This window comes from Schistocerca americana, chromosome 2 (genome assembly GCF_021461395.2).
Source record: "Schistocerca americana isolate TAMUIC-IGC-003095 chromosome 2, iqSchAmer2.1, whole genome shotgun sequence".
Taxonomy (NCBI): domain Eukaryota; kingdom Metazoa; phylum Arthropoda; class Insecta; order Orthoptera; family Acrididae; genus Schistocerca; species Schistocerca americana.
In genome coordinates, this window is record NC_060120.1 from 499,653,994 (window position 1) to 499,673,770 (window position 19,777).

The window sequence follows — 19,777 nt, forward strand, 5'->3', positions numbered from 1 at the left end:
ACTGCCTGTCGAATCTCTGGAACAGTTCTGAAGCGAATGCCACAGAGTGGTTCCTTCATCTTTGGAATCAAATCAAAGTCTCAGGGACTTAAGTCTGGGAAGTATGGTGGATGGTGCAGTACTTCCCAGGTCCATTGACCAAACAGAGCAGCCACAGTGTGTGCTGTATGCGTCCACACATTGTCTTCCAAATGATTGGGCAGAAAGTGTCGCCACTTCTTTCGCAAAGCTGGTCGCAGGTGATTCTCCAAAAACAAACAGTAATACTGTGCATTGACGGTCTGCCGTGGAGGAATGTAATTCGTTAGGATAACAACATCACAGTCGTATACGAGAATCGCCATAACTTTCACCAAACTGGGGCTCTGATGCACTTTTGACTTTCGTTGCAACCCATAATGATGCCATTCGTTGGATTGGCATTTCAGTTTTGGCTCATACGATATGGCCCAGTCTTATCCAGTGTTACGATACAGCATAAGAAAGCCTCTCCTTCATGCTCATAGCACTCCAAGTGCGTCTGAGCAGTGTTGTAACGCAAGCATTTCTGGATTCCCATCAATTCATGCAGAACTCATTGTGATGCAATTTTTAGCATGGCCAGGATGTGAAGCACAGTTGCATGTGGTAATCCAGTTTTGTGGATGAGCTCACGAATCGTATAATGTCGATCACTGTCCACTTATGCGGCAACAGCATGCACTTCTTCTTCAGAGATGCTAGGACGACCTGCCAGATGCATGTCTGCCAAAGTCTGCTGACCTTTGTGGAAGGCTTTTACCCAATGTGCCACTGCTCTATATGGCAATGCTGATCCCCCGGACACCTCTTGAAGACCTCGATGACACTGTCATGCAGAACGACCTCTGGCACATTCAATCTTGATCCAATTTCATTGTTCCTGTTTTTAAAACATAGTGACACCATTATGTTAGACTGCTTGCTCACAAGTGACTGTGTTTCCCTCGATTGTGCACATGCTGGTGATGTGGGACGGGCGAGTCCATTTGCTTGGAGGTAAGGTAGGTATGTCAACAATGTGTGCTATCAGCAACAATAATAGATTCCACTGCATAGTGCCTCCACAGCAGTGTTGCCACTATTTAAGTTCCGTCCTATGTACCTGGAGTTTTCTGGCCAATGTACCATTGAAAGGGAAGAGGGATTTTATCTCCCTCCCATAAAAAATTATTAAAAATGGTTTTACAAAGTCATTCTCTTTTCTCTCAAAACATTCAGTACATATAAATAAATGAAATACACAACATGACTTTACTGAGAAAAAAAGTAGTACATAAGAATTTGCCTACTGCTTCTGGGGGATGATCAGTCTGAGTGGTTTCATGCAACCTGCCACAACATTCCCTCTTGTGCCAACCTTTCAGTCTCAGGGTAACAGTCACGTTCAATGTCCCAAAATAATTGTTGCATGCATTTCAGTCTGTCTTCCTCTACAGTTTTTGCCCTCTACAGCTGTTTCTAGTACTATGAAAGCTATTTCCTGATGTTTTCAAACATTTTCTATCATCCAGCCCCTTCCTACAGTCACTGTTTGCCAAATATTCCTTTCCTCATCAATTCTGGGGAGAGTCTCCTCATTTCTTATCTTACCCATCCGTTTAATTTTCAACAGCCTTCTCTAACACTACATCTCAAATGCTTCGATTCTCGTCCGTTTTGGTTTTGTCACAGTCCAAGAATCACTTCCATACAATGCAGTACTGTAAATATATTGTTGATGAGTTTAGTCAAAAGACTGGGCCATCTCTCCATGTTATCTATCCTACACAAGCCTCTTCATCTCTGCATAACTACTATAACTAACATCCATTTGAACTTGCTTACTATAGTCAAGCCTCAGTCTCCTTCCGCAGTATTTACCTCCTTTACTTCCCTCCATTATCAAATTGACAATCTTTCATGCCTCAGGACATTTCCAATCAACCAATCTCTTCTGTTACCACCTTATGTCATACACTCTTTTCTCTACAATCCAACTGAGTACCTTCTCATTAGTTAGTTGATCTACCCACCAATAGTCAGTACTCTTCTGTTGCAATACTTCTCTAAAGCCTCTATTCCCTTCTGTCTGAACTGTTTATTGCCCACATCTAATTTCCATATAAGGCTACAATCCAGACAAATACTTTCAGAAAACACTTTCTAACACTTTTAACTTGTATTCAGTGTTAATGTATTTCTCTTTTTCGAAAACATTTTTCTTCCTACTGCCAATCTGCATTTTACTCCTATTTACTTTGGCCATTGTCAGTTACATGGCCTGGTCACATTAATATTTTACTGCCTATGTTTGACGTCACTGTGCAATAATAACTCACAGGCAGTAGGTGGCAGCACTCGCAGTGGAGGATAAATAAACCGTATCAGAGGACATGGAAAACAGTACAGTCATTGTTTTAATGTGGAAATCGAGTGATTTATCTGACATCTAACAGGGAATGATCATTGGCTTTCAGGCTAAGGATGGAAGCATTTTCAAAATGGCTAAGTTTGTGACCTGTTCACAAGCTGCTTTGGTTAAAGTATACTGTGCATGGCAAAATTGCACTATCCAAAATCAGCCTCAAGGCAGATGTGGTGCACCACAGGCCATTGATCACAGGTCTAAATGATAGCTGCAGAGATGTAAATGGCTGAAAAGACCCCCAACTGGTGCGCAACTGACTGCCCAGATGAACCAAGGTGCCAGCAACAACGTGTCTCTTCAATGACTGTCCAGTGAACATTACTGCTAGGTTCATGCACCCATGCTGACTGCTGGTTACTAGCAATGAAGGATGGAATTTGTATGTCAGTACCACAACCGGATGTCCACTGAGTGGTGTAATGTGGCCTTTTCAGAAGAATCAAGTTTTATGCTCTATCAGACAGATAGCCATTGGCATGTACAGCAAGAAATATCTGAAAGCAAATATCCTGCATGCATTATTATCTGGGGAATGTTTTTGTGACATTTCGTGGATGATCTCATCATTCTGGAAGTCACAATGGATCAACACAAGTATCTGTCTATGCTTGGGGCCATGTCCACACTACATGCACTGTGCTTTTCCTTGGTAGGATGTCATCTGCCAGCAGGACAAAGCAAAGTGTCATACAGCTCACAGTGTGCATGCATGATGTGTAGACAACCAGGGTGAGTTTATTGTACTCCCTTGGCCACCAAACTATCCGATTTTAAATCCAATCAAGACTCTGTGATGCCACCTCAATCAGGCTGTTTGCACCATGGACCCTCAACTGAGAAACCTAGTGCAGCTGGCCATAGCACTGGAATCAGCATGGCTTCAAATCCTTGTTGGTGCTTTCCAGACCCTCACTGACTCTCTTCCTGTATGACTTGTGCTGCTAAGAGTGGTTATTCAGATTTTTGACAGGTGGCCTCATTAATGTGACTGGACAGTGTATTTTGTTCCTCAAATAGCAAATTTAATTTACTTCTTTTAGTGTGTTATTCCTAATCTAATTTCTTAAGCACTAACTGATATCATTCTGCTACATTCCATTAACTTGGTTTTGAAATTACTGTTTTTGATTCCCTCTGAAAGTTTCTGTTGCCTCCATGTCTCTTCCATACATACAAGTGTTTTTCATTATTCTGAAATCAAGTGTTATCAATAGTTAAAATGTGTTCTGCACAAAATTCCATCAGGTTGCTTCTCCTTTCATTCCTTTCCTCTAGTTCTCATTCTCCTAAATTTTTCCTCCTCTTCCTTTTCCTATTATTGAATTTTAATCCCCTTCGCAGTTAAATTTTCATTTTTTAGGAATCCAAATATTTCTTTTATCTCATAAAACATTATTTCAATCTCATCATCATTTGTGAGGTTAGTAGGCACAAATAATGGTACTAGTGTAGTATTTGGTGCTTAGCAAATTTACTCTCCACAGTAAGCCCTCTTTTTGACATCAGTAACCTTCTGTTGGTAAGAAATATTGTCTTTGTCTGTGCTAGTTTGCCTCTAATATTCTTCTTGTTTTCTCCATCAAATTATATTTTGCTTCCAAGGCAGGAGAATTCCTTGACTTCATCTACTATGTGTTCCCCAATTTTGATATTAAAATTTTCATTTATCTTGCTCGAACAGTCCATGGGTATACTGCCAGTTCATAGTGTCCAATGGGCATAATATTTCGGCGATCAGACATGTTGCCATCGTCAGGTGCGCTGACGAACTGAGCTCCTGAGGGCAGGCAGCTGATTTAAATCCCCTCCCCCTTGGGCCGCTCTCTTCGCAGTCCGCGCCCCCGCGCCAGCAGTCACGAAGACGTGGGCGTCGGAATCTGTCGTAGCGTCAATGTACTTGCTACATCTGCCCTGGTTGCCAGTTCGTACTTCTTGCTGAGAGTCTTCTTAATTACATTCAATGCCGGATCCCAAGCCTTGCTGAGATTGTAGCCACAATCTCGGTTGATAAGATCTTCCCTGGTGCGAATTTCGGTAGCCTCCCTTATAACGCTGTCCCAATATTTAGAGGTCTGAGACAGGATCTTGGTATGTTCATAATCCATCTCATGTTTCTCGGACAAATAGTGCTCTGCTACCACCGACTTATTTGGATATTTCAGTCGAGTGTGCCTTTGATGTTCTTGGCAACGATCTTCGATGGTCAGAAAGTGAGGTTTCAGCAAAAAAGGCCTTTATCGGAAACAGACAACACACACACACACACACACACACACACACTGCCAGAAGAGACTGTGGTCATGTACGTGTGAGTTACATTTGCATAAGAGTGTGTGCATGTACGTTGTCTATTTCCAACCAAGTCCCTGTTTGCCGAAACCTCACTTTCTGACAGTCTTTTGTTGTGCCTATCCGTGACTCAGCATCTCTTCTATGTGGTGACTAGCAACTATCCTTTTCAAAATACTGTTACATTCTAGCCTGAATTTTCCATTGTTTGATATATATGTACCAGTAGCATACATCAGTTGTTGTATTTGATTATTTATGGGAGCACAAGACAAAGGCAGCTGAATGATTAAAGGAAAAGGGTTCCAGAATATATGGTTGTCAATCTGAGAATAAAAAAAGAACAGTTGATTATTGTGAGAAGGTAGCATTTACTATACTTGAAATGGAGGGGAAAAAAGATATTGTGTAAGCTTTATAAGTAGACATGAAAAATTTATGGAAAAAGAAGTGCGGCTCCAAGATTATACAGATTAAGGGAATTCTTTTGTGGCACAAAGTAACCAACGTAAAGAAATTGTTTCTTCACTATGTCTTGGACTGGTCAAGCTTTGTGACAGACTTTTGCTGAAAAGATACCACCTACTCAGAAAAAAAAGCACTGTCCTATGTCTGCAAAGAGTGTGTTCATATCAGTAAGAGCTAGAAGGAATAGTGTATTCAAAAGCAATGTCTTTGGGGTGTCTGAATTGTGATGCTGCCCTTTGTATCTGTGAGTTTCAAAAATATTACACTGAAGCAAACTATGTGTAAAATAGTTTCTACAAGTTTTCTTTTAAAGACTATCCACCTTGAGAATGAGTGCTGTCTGGTTGCATTGCAGGCAAGTGGTGTGTTAAGAAAAGTATATAAGTGCAGCAGAGACAAATGAGGCATCATTCTAGTGGTGATATCACCTGCAAATCACTCAAGTGATTGGTCTTGGAATATTGCTCAAGTGTGTGGGACCAGTGCCAAATAGGAGTAACAGAGGATACTGAATGTACGCAGAGAAGGGCAGCATGAATGGTCTCAGATTTGTCTGATCCATGGGACAGTGTCACAGAGATACTGAAGGAACTGAACTGGAAGACTCTTGAAGACAGATGTAAACAATCATGAGAAAGTCTGTTAACAAAGTTTCAAGAACCAGCTTTAAATGATGACTCTGGGAATATACTAAATCCCCTGACATACTGCTCACATAGGGATCATGAGGATAAGATCAGAATAATTTCTGCATGCATAGACAAATTCAAACTATCATTCTTCTTGTGCTCCACATATGAATGTAATGGAAAGAAACCCTAATAACTGAAACAATGGGAGGTTCATTCTGCCATGCACTTCATAGTGGTTTGCAGAGTATAGATGTAGATGTACAAATTGGGAAATCCACTGAAATAAGTGACTTTGACAAATGGCAGATTATTATGGCTGTTGCCTAGAAACAAACACACAAGAAACAATGAAGCTGGTTGGCTTTTTGCATGCCACTGTTGTGAGCATCTAAGGAAAGTAGCTGAAGGACAGTGAAACCATGAGTAGATGACAATGTGTTGGCAGTCTCGACCTCGTCACTGAAAGTGGAGGTCGGAGACTTCCCCAACACGTAACACAATATACCTACCTGTGGTAGATCTGCGCTGGAGCAGATACAAGCATTTTGGAGCTCACCATTCAGTGCACACTACTGAATATGGAGCTCTACAGCAGATGACCCCTAGGCGTTCACTTGTTAACCCAACAACAACATCCATTATTATTACAGTGGGCACAGTATCATCAAGATGGGACCATGGATCAGTGGAAAAATATTGCCTGGTTGGATAAATCACATTTCTTCTTTCACTAAGTTGGTGGTCATGTCCAGATACACCGTCATCCAGATGAATGGCTACTCAAAACATGCACCATGCCACAAACACAGCCCACTGTATGCAGTTTTATACTGTGGGGACATTCACCTAAGCTTCCATGGGACCTGCATTATTAATCAAAGACACCATGACAGCGATGGACTGTGTGAACATTACTACAGATGATCTGAAACCTTTCATGCTTGATGTCTTCCCCAACGGCAATGGCATCTTCCAGTAGGTTAACTGTCCATGTCACAAGGCTAGAATCATGCTACAGTGGTTTGAGGAGCATGATAGAATGTGCAACTTAACATTTTTGAAGCTATCCTCTGCTAAATGTCTGTGTATATTATGAGTAAATATCTTGTTGATAACATGGTGGAGTTTAAGGCTGGATTATAACTTCAATATAAAACTTTGTGATTGACAGACTGAACTGGAGGTGTGCAGACAGTTACACTTGGCAAGGCTCTGCATCTAATTACAAAATAGTAACACAGCAAGTGTGTCATACACTAGAAAGAACCATGATGTATTGTCCACCAAATTTGCATGATTTGAACCTGCTGGAACACTTCTAGGACACTATTGAGTGCCAGCTCCTTGCACACAAACTATCAAAGTGACATTTATGGGAATTGCATGATTTGTGCATAGACACCTGGTGTCACATACCTCTGGAAACCTACCAAACACCTGTCAAATCCATGCCATGCAGAACTGCTACTATATTGCATTTCATAGATAGACCAACACCCTACTAAGCAGTTAGTCATAATGTTTTGTCTCATCAAAGTACCACAATATTCTCATGAATAAGTACACCAAATATGTCTATTCCACTTGGTACATTGTGCAAATGTATTGCATTCACTGCTAATAGTGCGCCTGTGTATATTATGAGTAAATATCTTGTTGACAACATGGTGGAGTTTAAGGCTGGATTACAACTTCAGTATGAAACTTTGTGATTGACAGACTGAACTGGAGGTGTGCAGACAGCTACACTTGGCAAGGCTCTGCATCTAATTACAAAATAGTAACACAGCAAGTGTGTCATACACTAGAAAGAACCATGATTAGGTGGTGACTGGTCCTTGCCACTCAACTCACTGAAAGGGCAGTCAAATAGTTATTTTGATTTAAACGTAAATAATTTTCTGTTGTGTGCTTCTCTTCTCACCTTAAGCATATCACATCAGAAATTCTTGATATTAATGTATTATCTTATAATAAGTATTAGCACTTTAACATTATAAAGTTTTAAGTCAATTTGCTACACTGCAAGCAAATGCAAAGCACATTCTTTACTTCACTCCATATCCAAGGGCCCCATTTCCATGGGGTCCATGGAAGATAATTCATACAAAATTATGCACTGAGAATAAACACAAACATGACTGTAAGTCTGAAAGCTCAGACAGAATGTGCAACTTAACATTTTTGAAGCTATCCTCTGCTAAATGTCTCTTTTGTATAGTGAGTAATAGAATGCTGTTCAGTAAATTACTTACCTACTGTATGCAGAGTCAACACTATGTTTTCCAGTAGCTGAATACTGCTTACTGGTTACATTCTCCTTGCAATATATATCATCTTCAAGATTCATTTTCATTAATTGCGAATTATGGTGAATAACTTCATCTGCTTTCTCCTTCTCACCAGATTCACTCTCGCAGTCTAGGTCACCATACAATTTCCTTGATACAAGGCCGTCTGAGCCAGACAATGAGACAGTGTCAGTGCTGATGTTGGGATCAGGTCTGGAAAGGAAGAAGGATGTTTGGGGAAAAGAACAAGGCAGGTTATCATTATCAGAAAATCCTTTAAATCTATCATTAGGTTCCTCTGTTAACTCTGTAGAGCTGTCATGTAATGCCACTGATTTCTGTAACTGCAAAGATGCTTCCTCCATCTTTGCACGTATTTTTGAAATTTTTCTTGTTGAACTGCTTTCCTGACTAGACATATGATCAAGGAATTGCAAACTACATAAACTAAGAGAGGACCCCCTTTCATCAGACCCAGCATATAAACTTTCAGCAATATCGTATGGAATAATACCATGGTTCAGCATGTCATCTAGTTCTTGAAGAGAACCTGACCAAACAGGCGGTGACTGTAATGTATCATATGTACAGTCAGTACCCATCGGTGGTGTCAATGAGGAATTAACATTTTCTGTACTCGAATTAAGGAGGGAACTTTCAGAAGGTCCAGAGGAGCTAGTAGGTGTAAAATTATTACTTTCCACTGTTTTATGAGCAACAGGTGCAGAATGCAGTCCTGCACGAGCATTATTTGTGGGCAAGGAAGTAGGATTTTGCTTAGGATAAGGTGGCGCTGAATGAACTTCTACTCGCGACGTTACTTTTGGAGTCACTGGTCCATCATCTGCTAGAAGTTCCATCATCTGGCGTTCAGCAGACACAAATGGATTGTAGACTTCTTCAGTGCTGCATCAAAACAAAGGAAAAAATGCAGTGTTAAACACAGAATTTCACACTTGGACACTCTTCATTCACCAAATTTTGAACATCAGTAAATAAGCTTACTGTGCTAATAAACACATTCATCAATAAATATGTGGTTGTGTACTATAGCTACTCAAAATTTTTTGTGGTATAATGGTAGTCAAACATTCTTAACTGCACATTTTATTCACATACAACCCAAGGTAAAATATTAGTTTTAATGTAAATGAAATACAACTTAAATGAAGTTCAGATGAAAATTCCAACAAAACTGAAATGGAGCAAAATCTCAAATTATGTACTTATAATATTTTTGGAATTTTCTTACATACCGGTTTTATAAAATCTATGAAAATATATACCACTTGTAGTGCAGACCTCTGTACAGGAAATCTATCATTAAGTTTCTCTGTTGGCTCTGCATTCATACCACTACCACTCATTCATTCACGCACTGTGCTTTTGTAATTCATAGTCAAAATGTACTCTCAACAAAAGTGTATGAATCCTGCACAATGTCCTGTTACATAATACACTTTACATGACTGCTGCTTAATCCACGAATCAGTTTATATGTGAATGTGGGGTAAGTAGAAAGTGCATCCTATATTTTAAGACTACTGTGTGCTATGAGCAAGAAAGACCTCAAATGGAGCGTTTAATATTATGAGTGGTTTGAAAGCATGGTCGGTGAAAAAGGGAATGATACTTTAACTGCCAAAAGTGCATGTAATGGCCTCGTGTGACTCACACATTCAAGTGGACTGGGAAGTGAATCTATACCACTTAATGGGTAGTGATGTCTATCAACAGTTTCATTGGAAAATTCTTCATCATAATGCTTTAATCATTCACTTCGTCTACTGCACAAGATCTTTTCAGAGACAACAGCTTCTGCTTACAATAATATGGGACAAACTACTGTCAACATTCTAGGATGTACTTGGATGATAGTCTAACTGAAATACCTCGAACTTTACTATATGAGAGATGAAGCTATTGCTACCTTCAGAATTTTGAAGGAAGCAATCAACTGGCAATGGAAATGACATTCCATTGATATTTTCTGCAGGTGGCCACCAGTGCGGGAGTGTCCAAGGTACTCACCAATAAGATGGTGTTCCATCCAGCCTAGTGTAAAGGTTTAGTGAGTTCTGAGAACTGTCACAAGATAAAAGCCAGGAACTGTGAAATTTCCAACCATTGCAAAATTAACAAGGTCAAGAGAAATGAAGCACAGGAATGACCAGGATATGGGCAAGAGATGGTGTCTTTAAAGTTTTGCAGAGAAGGAGAACTTCTACATCAATCCAAGAAGAGTGTTATAAACAATTCTGAGGCAGCTAAGTTAGTGGTTTTGTGGTAGGGAGTGAGAAAGAAGTTATTACACAAGGATGGGGAAAAACTATAGAGAGAATAAAGAGGTACTTGAACCACAGGTTGAAAGTGGCAGTTTTCAAATGTGGACACAGGCAGCAAGAGAAATAGGATGGTGGAGGAATGGTGAAACAGAGCAGCTGTGGTAGCATGGAATTACTGCAACACTGTAGTGTAGGCAGGGATGTAGTAATAGAGAACTGAAAATCAAAATTTTCAGTCAAAAACAGGAGAGAGAAGTGCTACCACTTAAATAAATTTCTAGAGCTGGGGTGGCATTCACAAGTGCGCTACAAACTTGATACAGTTTAAAGTTGACTTAGAAGATAATACATGAAGTACCAATTGTGCCCGTAATGTGTATGGTAGGACATGAAAGTAGGGAGTATTGATTTATTCAAGGTATTCATATTTGTACTGTCATGATTGGGTTGCAAATAGCAACCATGGAAACTTGTACATTAAAGACATGGTAAAATGGCATCCATGAGATGTGACCTCCACCAGCAAAAGATTTCAAATTACCATATTGGAGTTTTGAGCTCATTTCCATGCTTGCAGAAAAATAATAATGAATTAAGGATGGGTCCGTCTTTTTGCAAACACAGAAATTATTGTGTATCTTGAAGTTTTCCCGGCGTATTGATTGGTCCATCATATTTCGGGCTTGCAGCCGGATCACTTTGACATCTTGGCACGATATTTCGGCTAACAAACATGCAGCCATCTTCAGGTGAGTACGAGACTGAAGATTACTGGTGCGCGTCATTCTATATATACCGAAAATTGGCGCGGTGGTGCCTGCGCAGTGAAGAAGGCTAATACCATGCCCCCTATCTAATTTGGCACGCTCTGCAGCAGAAGCAGGCGGCGCTATCCGTCGTAAAGTGCCTTCGCACAGCTGAGGTGCGGTAGTCGAAAGTATAAAATCAATTTTCGTCAGCCGTCACACAAGATGCAGACCCATGTCTCTGTGAAGCGATTAAAGAAATTACAGGATCCCATGCTTTATCCATCTGAAAGCCGCCGTCTCGATTAATAAGATCTTTTGCCAATCGTATCTCCACGGACTCCTTGATAATGGATTCCCAAAAAGATCTAGTTGTCGCTAAAATTTTTGTTCCACAATAATCCATGGAGTGTCCCGTCGAAATACGGTGCTCTGCTATGGCTGATTTGTTGGGCTGTAGTAGACGTGTGTGGTGCTCATGCTCCACGCATCTTTCCCGTACTGTGCGAGTAGTTTGGCCAATGTAGGATTTGCCACATTGACAAGGGATCTTATAAATACCCGCCTTCCTCAGACCCAGATTGTCCTTCACAGAGCCAAGCAAAGCCGATATTTTCGTAGGTGGTCGGAAGATCACTTTAACAAAATGCTTCTTTAAAATCCTTCCTATTTTAGAGGAGAGGTTACCCACGTACGGAAGAAATGCCCTGGACCTGACCACCTCTTTGTCTTCTTCTTCTTGTTTTTGTTTACATTTCTTCTTTGTTACAGCTGTGCGGATTTGGCGTGTAGAATATCCATTCTCCCTGAAGACGGATTGCAAATGTTCTAATTCTTTAGGAAGGCTGTCCTTATCAGATACCACATGTGCCCGGTGCACCAGAGTACGCAGCAAACCCATGGTTTGTGCAGGGTGGTGGCAGCTTGTAGCCTGCAAATACAGATCTGTGTGTGTGGGCTTCCGGTAGATGGAGTGCCCCAAAGATCCATCAGTTCTACGATTGACAAGGACATCCAGAAACGGCAGACATCTATCTTTTTCGACCTCCATGGTAAACTGAATATTCTTGTGAATGGAATTCAGATGATTTAAGAATCCTGCCAGTTTTTCTTCTCCATGGGGCCAAACTACAAATGTGTCATCCACGTAACGCCAGAAGACTTTCGGTTTAAATTCAGCCGACTCAAGTGCCTTCTCCTCAAAGTCCTCCATAAAAAGGTTTGCTACCAGAGGGGACAAAGGACTGCCCATGGCAACACCGCCAACTTGTTCAAAATATTCATTATTGAATAAGAAATAAGTTGAGGACGGGCAATGATGAAATAATGCTGTTATGTCGGCTTTGAACCTTCTGCTAATGAGTACCAGTGAATCCAATAGTGGAACCTTATTTAAGTAGTTCTAAGTTCTAGGGGGACTGATGACCTCAGATGTTAAGTCCCATAGTGCTCAGAGCCATTTTTTGAACCTTAGTAAATAAAGAGACGACATCAAAACTCACTAATAAGTCATAATTGTGCAGTTGGAGCGACTTCAGTCTACTAATAAAATCGGCGGAATTACGAATGTGATGTGGACACTTGCCCACATAAGATCGCAGTAACGAAGAGAGATGTTGTGCTAGGTCATAGGTTGGCGCACCGATATTACTAACAATAGGGCGTAATGGTAGTCCCTCTTTATGAATTTTCGGAAGACCATAAAGCCTCGGTGGAACAGAGCTATGCGGTTTCAGTCTTTTAATGACTTCAGAAGGAAGCGTAGAAGAGTTTAACAAAACTGTTGATTTTCTTTCTACTCTGCTCGTCGGATCCTTGTCGATCTTCTGATATGTGGATTCACCAAGGAGGCTATAAATCTTCTCGTAGATGTTTCGTGGTAAAAGTACCATCGCATTGCCCTTGTCCGCTCGGAGAACCACAGTGTGGGGATCTTAACGTAGTTTGCGAAGTGCAGCCCTTTCGCTAGAAGAAATGTTGTTCTTCAGAGGAGTCGCTTTCTTAAGTGCACGGCATGTTTCACGCCTGATTTCTTCAGCTGCGTCACTGGGAAGGGGTCTAACAGCTTCTTCAATAGCACTTATGAAATCCGTGAAAGGTGGAGTCTTAGGTGTAGGAGCGAAGATAAGTCCTTTTCCGAGTACAGACAGCGTCGCATTGTCCAAAACTCTATCCGTGAAATTAACCACGGAGCGTCGGAAAGTGCCTTCTTGTGGCGATGCTGTCGATAGATGTGCAAACTTCGATGACTGCCTAGAAGATGACTTGTTGTGAGCCCAGTCCGCTTTGGCCCAAGTGACTCCGTCAACCCACTCCCAGGTGAAAGAAGGAAGACTGGTTGCTATTTCCAAATGAAGGTGATACAGTTGTCTTGAAATCAGATCCAGTTCACGGCAAGTGAAGCAAATCCTCTCCTTTACTAGAGCCAGGCTAGCCTTCCGAGTTATATTCCTGGCGGCGGCGGTCTTGATGAAATGTGTCACTTTGGCAAACTTAGGGATAAAGCCATTGTCCCGACACTTCAATAAAAAACACAGAGAGCTAAGTAATCTTGCTCATTTGTTGCGTAACTTATCCAAACTCTGGACGTGTGCTACCATCTCCTCCCCGTAAAGGTGTCTGATTGCGCAAATGTAGGTACACCACTACGCATGCGCGGCCCGCTTCTGCTGCAGAACGCGCCAAATTAGATAGGGGGCGCGGTATTAGCCTTCTTCACTGTGCAGGCGCCGCCGCGCCAATTTTCGGTATATATAGAATGACACGCACCAGTAATCTTCAGTCTCGTACTCACCTGAAGATGACTGCATGTTTGTTAGCCGAAATATCGTGCCAAGATGTCAACGTGATCTGGCTGCAAGCCCGAAATATGATGGACCACAGAAATTATTGTTCAGCTTCAGCATTGAAACATGTTTCACCACAGTTATAGACACTCAGTTTTTATTATTATTTTACTTTTATTTTACATTGTGTGTGTCCTGTGACTGCCAACCAAAGAGACATACATTTGTGCAGTGTAATGTATCTCCAAGGCAGAGCAACAGAACAGGACACAGTGTTTAGAAATGCGCAGGAGAAAACATTCAGTTCAACTACACAAAAACATGTTTGGTACATAAAAACAAATTTGTTACATCTAATGATCAGCAAAATACTACAATGATGACATGGTTTACTAATTTATACCTGTTCCTGATTTTGGTTGGCAGTCACAGGGCACACATAATATAAAATAAAAGGAAAACTATATAAAAAAAAAAGGCTACTCAGAATGCCATAACTGTGGTGAAACATGTTTGGGTTTGAAAAGAAAACAATAAATTGTGTACTTGCAAAAAGATGGACCCATCCTTAATTCATTATTGTGACTTCAGATTAGTTTCGCATTCTGGTTTCTGGGAGGCAACTGCCAAGGGAGAGGTGATCTCAAAATTAACTGTGTAGTAATGACTGCAAACCACCTGCACTGTTTGAACATCCATGTGTCAGCTTAAACACAGTGCCATTCTGCCATAGCAGACACTACCACTTCTGCCCCCTCAGATTGCCAACCCATGCTGTGCAATTTCATCTTGCCCCATTTCCTTCACTTTCACCACTGAAAAGCCACCTGTAATGGCAGGCACCAGACTGCAGTAACTACAGTCCTCCTTGGTTCAGTATTTGCTTGAGGTGTCTTGTACAAGTGATATGTGCAAACAGACATGCTCATATCATTATTTCCTCCAGTACCTTTTAAACTATTGTAACCAGAATGAGAAAATGAATAGTGCAGTGCCATATTTAAAATCTGTTAATTCTGAATATCTAACATCGCACAAAAATGTGAAATTAAGGCCTGCGAGGGATCATCACCAATACTAAACATTACACAGGATGCAAAGAGCTGACAGAACCAGTATAAAAGGGACTTCAAATAGGCATACTGTATGTTTTAAAAAAAGTGTGCATTTGTGAATGTGAATTAAGGAACTCACTTTTTCTGTTACTCACACATCCTATTTGGAATCTGAGATGATGCAACAATATTGCATGGGTTGAAGAGTGTGTGCCTGATTTACAGTGGCTTCATGAAAAATGTCACAAGCATGTAAATAGCATGTTCAGTTGAGCCTCATTTGAAGCCATGAATTTAAAAATATCTTTAAGCCAAGCATATACAGATTCGATAGGGACTCACTTTCTAAGATCTTTAACAGCCTTAAATACTGTGACTTCCATTAACTGGCTTTAAGGAGGTATGCTGAAACTGATAGTTCAGATAAAACAGAGGTTTTCATAGGTCCAATAAAATACATCCCTGAAATGAAAACACTACTAAAATCTAAACCAGCTTCATTTCTTAAATGGACCTCCAAGACAACATAAAACTAATAACATCAATTTCTGATAGAAATTAGAAGATAGAGAATTTTACAGGAAATTAAAATCGGATTGTTTATACCAGTTATGCCTGATGGAACTACTGGCTAGGTAGATGAGTTAAACATGTAACAATACTGACATACTGCAACACAGAAAGCTGCCCTTTTGAAGGATTTTAGGGATTTCTTTTATCTAGTGGCCAAATGCCAATCTACTGTCATATGTATAATACATGAGCTTAATAAATTATTGAAAGACAAGAGTAAACTGATTGATTCCAGAACACAGTCGACAGTAACTATACCCTGACAGCCTGCAATATATTTCTCACTCAAGTGAACCAACACTTTTACTTCACATAGTGTCTCTCTTTACTGATGAGAGAATTCAATTTTTATAAATTTAATGCCATGTTTTAATGAGGACTTCTGCAGACAGAGGTTTCGGTAATGTATGTGAGGGAAGACTGCATAAAGCTTGGTGAAGCTGTAAATTGAATTCATTGTCTTCAAAAAAATAATCTTTCTTCCACTTTTTATGATGTACTAAAAGTTTGGAAAATATCTACAACGTTTCCTTTAACAATAAGTGGACCTAAACTCTGTGCCTCTGTTAGGTACAGTCGTAAGGTGTGGGTGGGGGGTGGGGGGAAGACAAAAGTAAAGGAGGGGAAAAAGACTGAAAGACTAGCAGGAGCTTTCATGGAATAGAAGGCTGTGTAGTGCTTCAGTGGGAGCAGAGAAGGGGATAGGTAAGTGAGGGACAGGGATTAGTGATGGTTGAGGCCAGGGAGATTATAGGAAAGTAGGATATATGTATTGTAGGAAGAGTTCCCAACTTTGTGATTCAACCTTGCTACTCCTTGTCCTTCAGCTATCTACCCCCTTCCCTGCTTCCACTCCAGCACTACATAGTCTTATATTCCACCAATGCAACCACTAGTCTTTTTCTCCTCCTCTACTTCTCTCCTTTTCTATTCCCCCCCCCCCAAACCTAATGACTGCACCCAGTAGCCATACTCTTTCCCCACCATGTCCTCCATGTCCCAAAAACAGAGTAAACCTTCCCCCACCCCTACACTGCTATCCCTCTTCTTCCCTGCACCAGCCCTTACCCCCACCACCCATAGATTGCTTCTCCCATCTGGCGAAGTTGCTGTACTCTGTATGGCTTTAGCAGCCAAAGACAGTGGTCATGTGCATGTCAGTTGTGCTTTTGTGACTGTGTGCATGTTTTTTACTTTAGAAGAAGGCAATTAGGCTGAAAAGTGAAATGTGTAGCACTTTTTGTTGTGCCTGTCTGCAACTCTGTATCTCTTCTATATGGTGAGTAGTAATCTACTTTTTTCATAATACTGCCATTATTGTATCCTGGATTTTACATTGTTCAACAATTGAGTGTGCTAATTATGGCAACAAAAGAAAAAAGCTAATTCCAGCATGTAACAAAACAGATGTTACCAAATATGCTGTGAGGAGGGATAACCATATGGAGTTCATCTACAAGCAGAAAAGGTATATAAATATCTGTACAGCCTCCTCCCACCCCATGTACAAATTGCATGAGCTACCACTTATCTAATGAACCAGAAAATTGTTAAATGGTAATAGGAATCAATATGAACAGGAAGATAGTTACAGTTACATTTCAGCAACTTGATTGTTCTTATCAGGACTTACACAAAGCCAACACCAACAGCTATATCTCAGGTTTACATGCCTCTGTCATAAACAGAGAGATAACTGAACAGGCAATTCAATATTTAAACAGAGAGGAAAACCTAATAATCATGAGGGATTGGAATGCTATACTAGGGGAAGGAATAAAAGGAAGGATTGTAAGAGAATATGGGCTCAGCAGCAAGAATAAGAGGTGAGAGACTCTTTGAATTTTGAAATTAAGTTCAGCTAGTTCACGGTTCGAACATTACAAGAGGAGGAGGTATACTCGGAAAACGCTGAGAGACACAGTTTCATTAGTCCATTGTGAGACAGAGACTCCATATTATGATATTGGTTAGCAAAGATTACCCAGGAGTACACAGATTCAAATCATAATTTAGTAATGATGAAGAGAAGATTGAAGTTTGAAAATTTAGGTACTTTAGTCAAAGAGGAGTGGATAGATCTAAGAAGGCATGTCACAAAAAAGTTTGAAAGATACCTGTAAGTACAAGAAAGGTAGCTACAAAGAAAATGTAGATAACAGAACAAATACTAAAATTGATCAACTAATGAAGGAAGTGTAAAAATTTTGAGGAAAAGACAGGTATATGGCAATATAAGTCACTTATAAATAAAATCAATATAAAATGTATGAAGCTAAAGTGATATGACTAAAGGACAAAGGTGAAGAAATTGGAAAAGAAATGGTCATCAGGGCAGGTTCAACACACAAAACAGTGCAAATAACTTTCAGAATATCTGAAAGAAGAAGCATCAACATTAAAAATGCAAAATAAATGTCACTGTTGAATGCAAAGGAGAGAGCTGTTAGTACAATGGAAACCTCTGTGAGGGCGAGGAACAATCTGCTAATCTAATGGAATAGAAAATTAGTTTCAATTTCAGAAGGCAGAAGGGACAGATAACATTCAATGAGAATTTCTAAAATTATTATTCAACTTAATGTGCAGAATCTGTGGAATGGAGACATGCTATCAGATTTCATCCACAACATCCCGAAGTGGAGAAATGAGAAAATTACTGTACAATCAGTTTGATAGCTCACACACCCAAATGGCTGACCAGAATAATACAAAATAGAATGAAAAAGAAAATCAGAAGATCTGTTACATGATGACCACTCTGGCTTTAGGAAAGGAAAGGGGATCAAAGAGGCAGTTCTAAGATCACACTTGATAATGGACAGCAGACTAAAAAAATAAAAACTTGCATGGGGCTTGATGACTGAGAAAAAGTGTTTGTCAATGTAAAGTGATGAAAGATGTTTGAGCTCCAGAGAAAAATAAGTACACACAATACAGAAATACAGAAAATGTAGGAAATTTACAAGAACCAAGAGGGAATAATAAGAATGGAAGAAACTTGAATAAAAAATAAAATATAAAAAAAAGCTGTAAGGCAGAGATGTCATCATCTCCTCTACTTTTCCACTTGTATATCAAAGAAACAATGAAGAAAATAAAGTAAAAGCTCATAAGTAGGATTTAAATTTCAAATGAAAGATAGAAATGATTAGGTTCCCTGATGAAATTGCTCAAGAAAAATTGAAGGACCTATTGAATGAAATGAACAGTCTAAAGAGTGCAGAACATGGATTCTAAGTCAATCAAAGGCAGTCAAACATTTTGAGGAGTACCAGACATAAGACTACCAACATCTTTAGTAGCAAAATTGAAAGTCACTTAATAGATTAAATGAAGGAATTCTGCTGCTTTGGAAGAAAACTGTAGTATGATAAATACAATGAGAAGGTCATAAGATGTATACAAGAAAAAGCAAAGAAAAGAAGCATTCTTCACCAAAATAAGGCTACTGATATCTTATGCCTTAATGTGAAAAAGGAATTTACGAGAATTTACATAAGGAGCATAGCATTTATGAAACAGGTTGGTAATGCTTGCAAGCTAGGCTGCCCTGCATAACTGGCACGATGTGCAGGTAGTATCAGAATGTGTTCCAGGGGTTATATGTGTGGATGAGTAGGGCTGAGCAGAGAAAGAAGAAAAGAGGGATGGATAGTGAGAGGGAGGAGGATGAGATGGGCAGAGAAAGGAGGAAGAGGAAGACAGTGAGATGGGAAGGGTGAGATCATCTAAGAGAGGGGATAGGGAGATGGACAAAGGCAGGGGGAGGAGAAGATGGTCAGAGAGATGGGGGATGAGATGGCCTGAGGGGAGGAGTATATTGAAAGAGAGGGGAAAGAGCTGATGGACATAGAGTGGAGGAGGAGGAGATGGAAAGAGATATGGTGAGGAAGAGAGGGACAATGTGATGGGGAAGGAAGGAGGTGGGGAGAAGGGTGGGGAGGAAGAAGATGGACAGAGAGAGTGGGAAGGAGATGGACAAAGAGAGGGGGAAGGTGATGGACAGACAGAGGGGCATGGAGGAGATGGACAGAGATAAGGTGAGCAAGAGATGGTCAGGTGAAGTAGGGGAGGGGCATGGATAAAGAGAAGGGAAGGAGGAGATGGTCAGACAGAGGGGGAGGAGGGGATGGACATAGTGGGGGGGCCAGAATGGACAAGAAAGAGGGGGAGGAGAATATGGTCAGAAAGGGGATGGTGGGGAAGAGACAGACAGAAAGA

At 40.4% G+C, this 19,777-nt stretch overlaps 1 protein-coding gene across 1 annotated transcript in view; it reads right to left on the minus strand.

The window, feature by feature from the left end:
- LOC124594124 overlaps positions 1 to 19,777 on the minus strand; it is a 214,698-nt gene that overhangs the window by 52,230 nt on the left and 142,691 nt on the right. Inside the window, exon 7 of the mRNA XM_047132481.1 lies at positions 8,073 to 9,014. Coding sequence (XP_046988437.1) covers positions 8,073 to 9,014 — 942 coding nt within the window. The remainder of the gene's footprint in view (positions 1 to 8,072; positions 9,015 to 19,777) is intronic.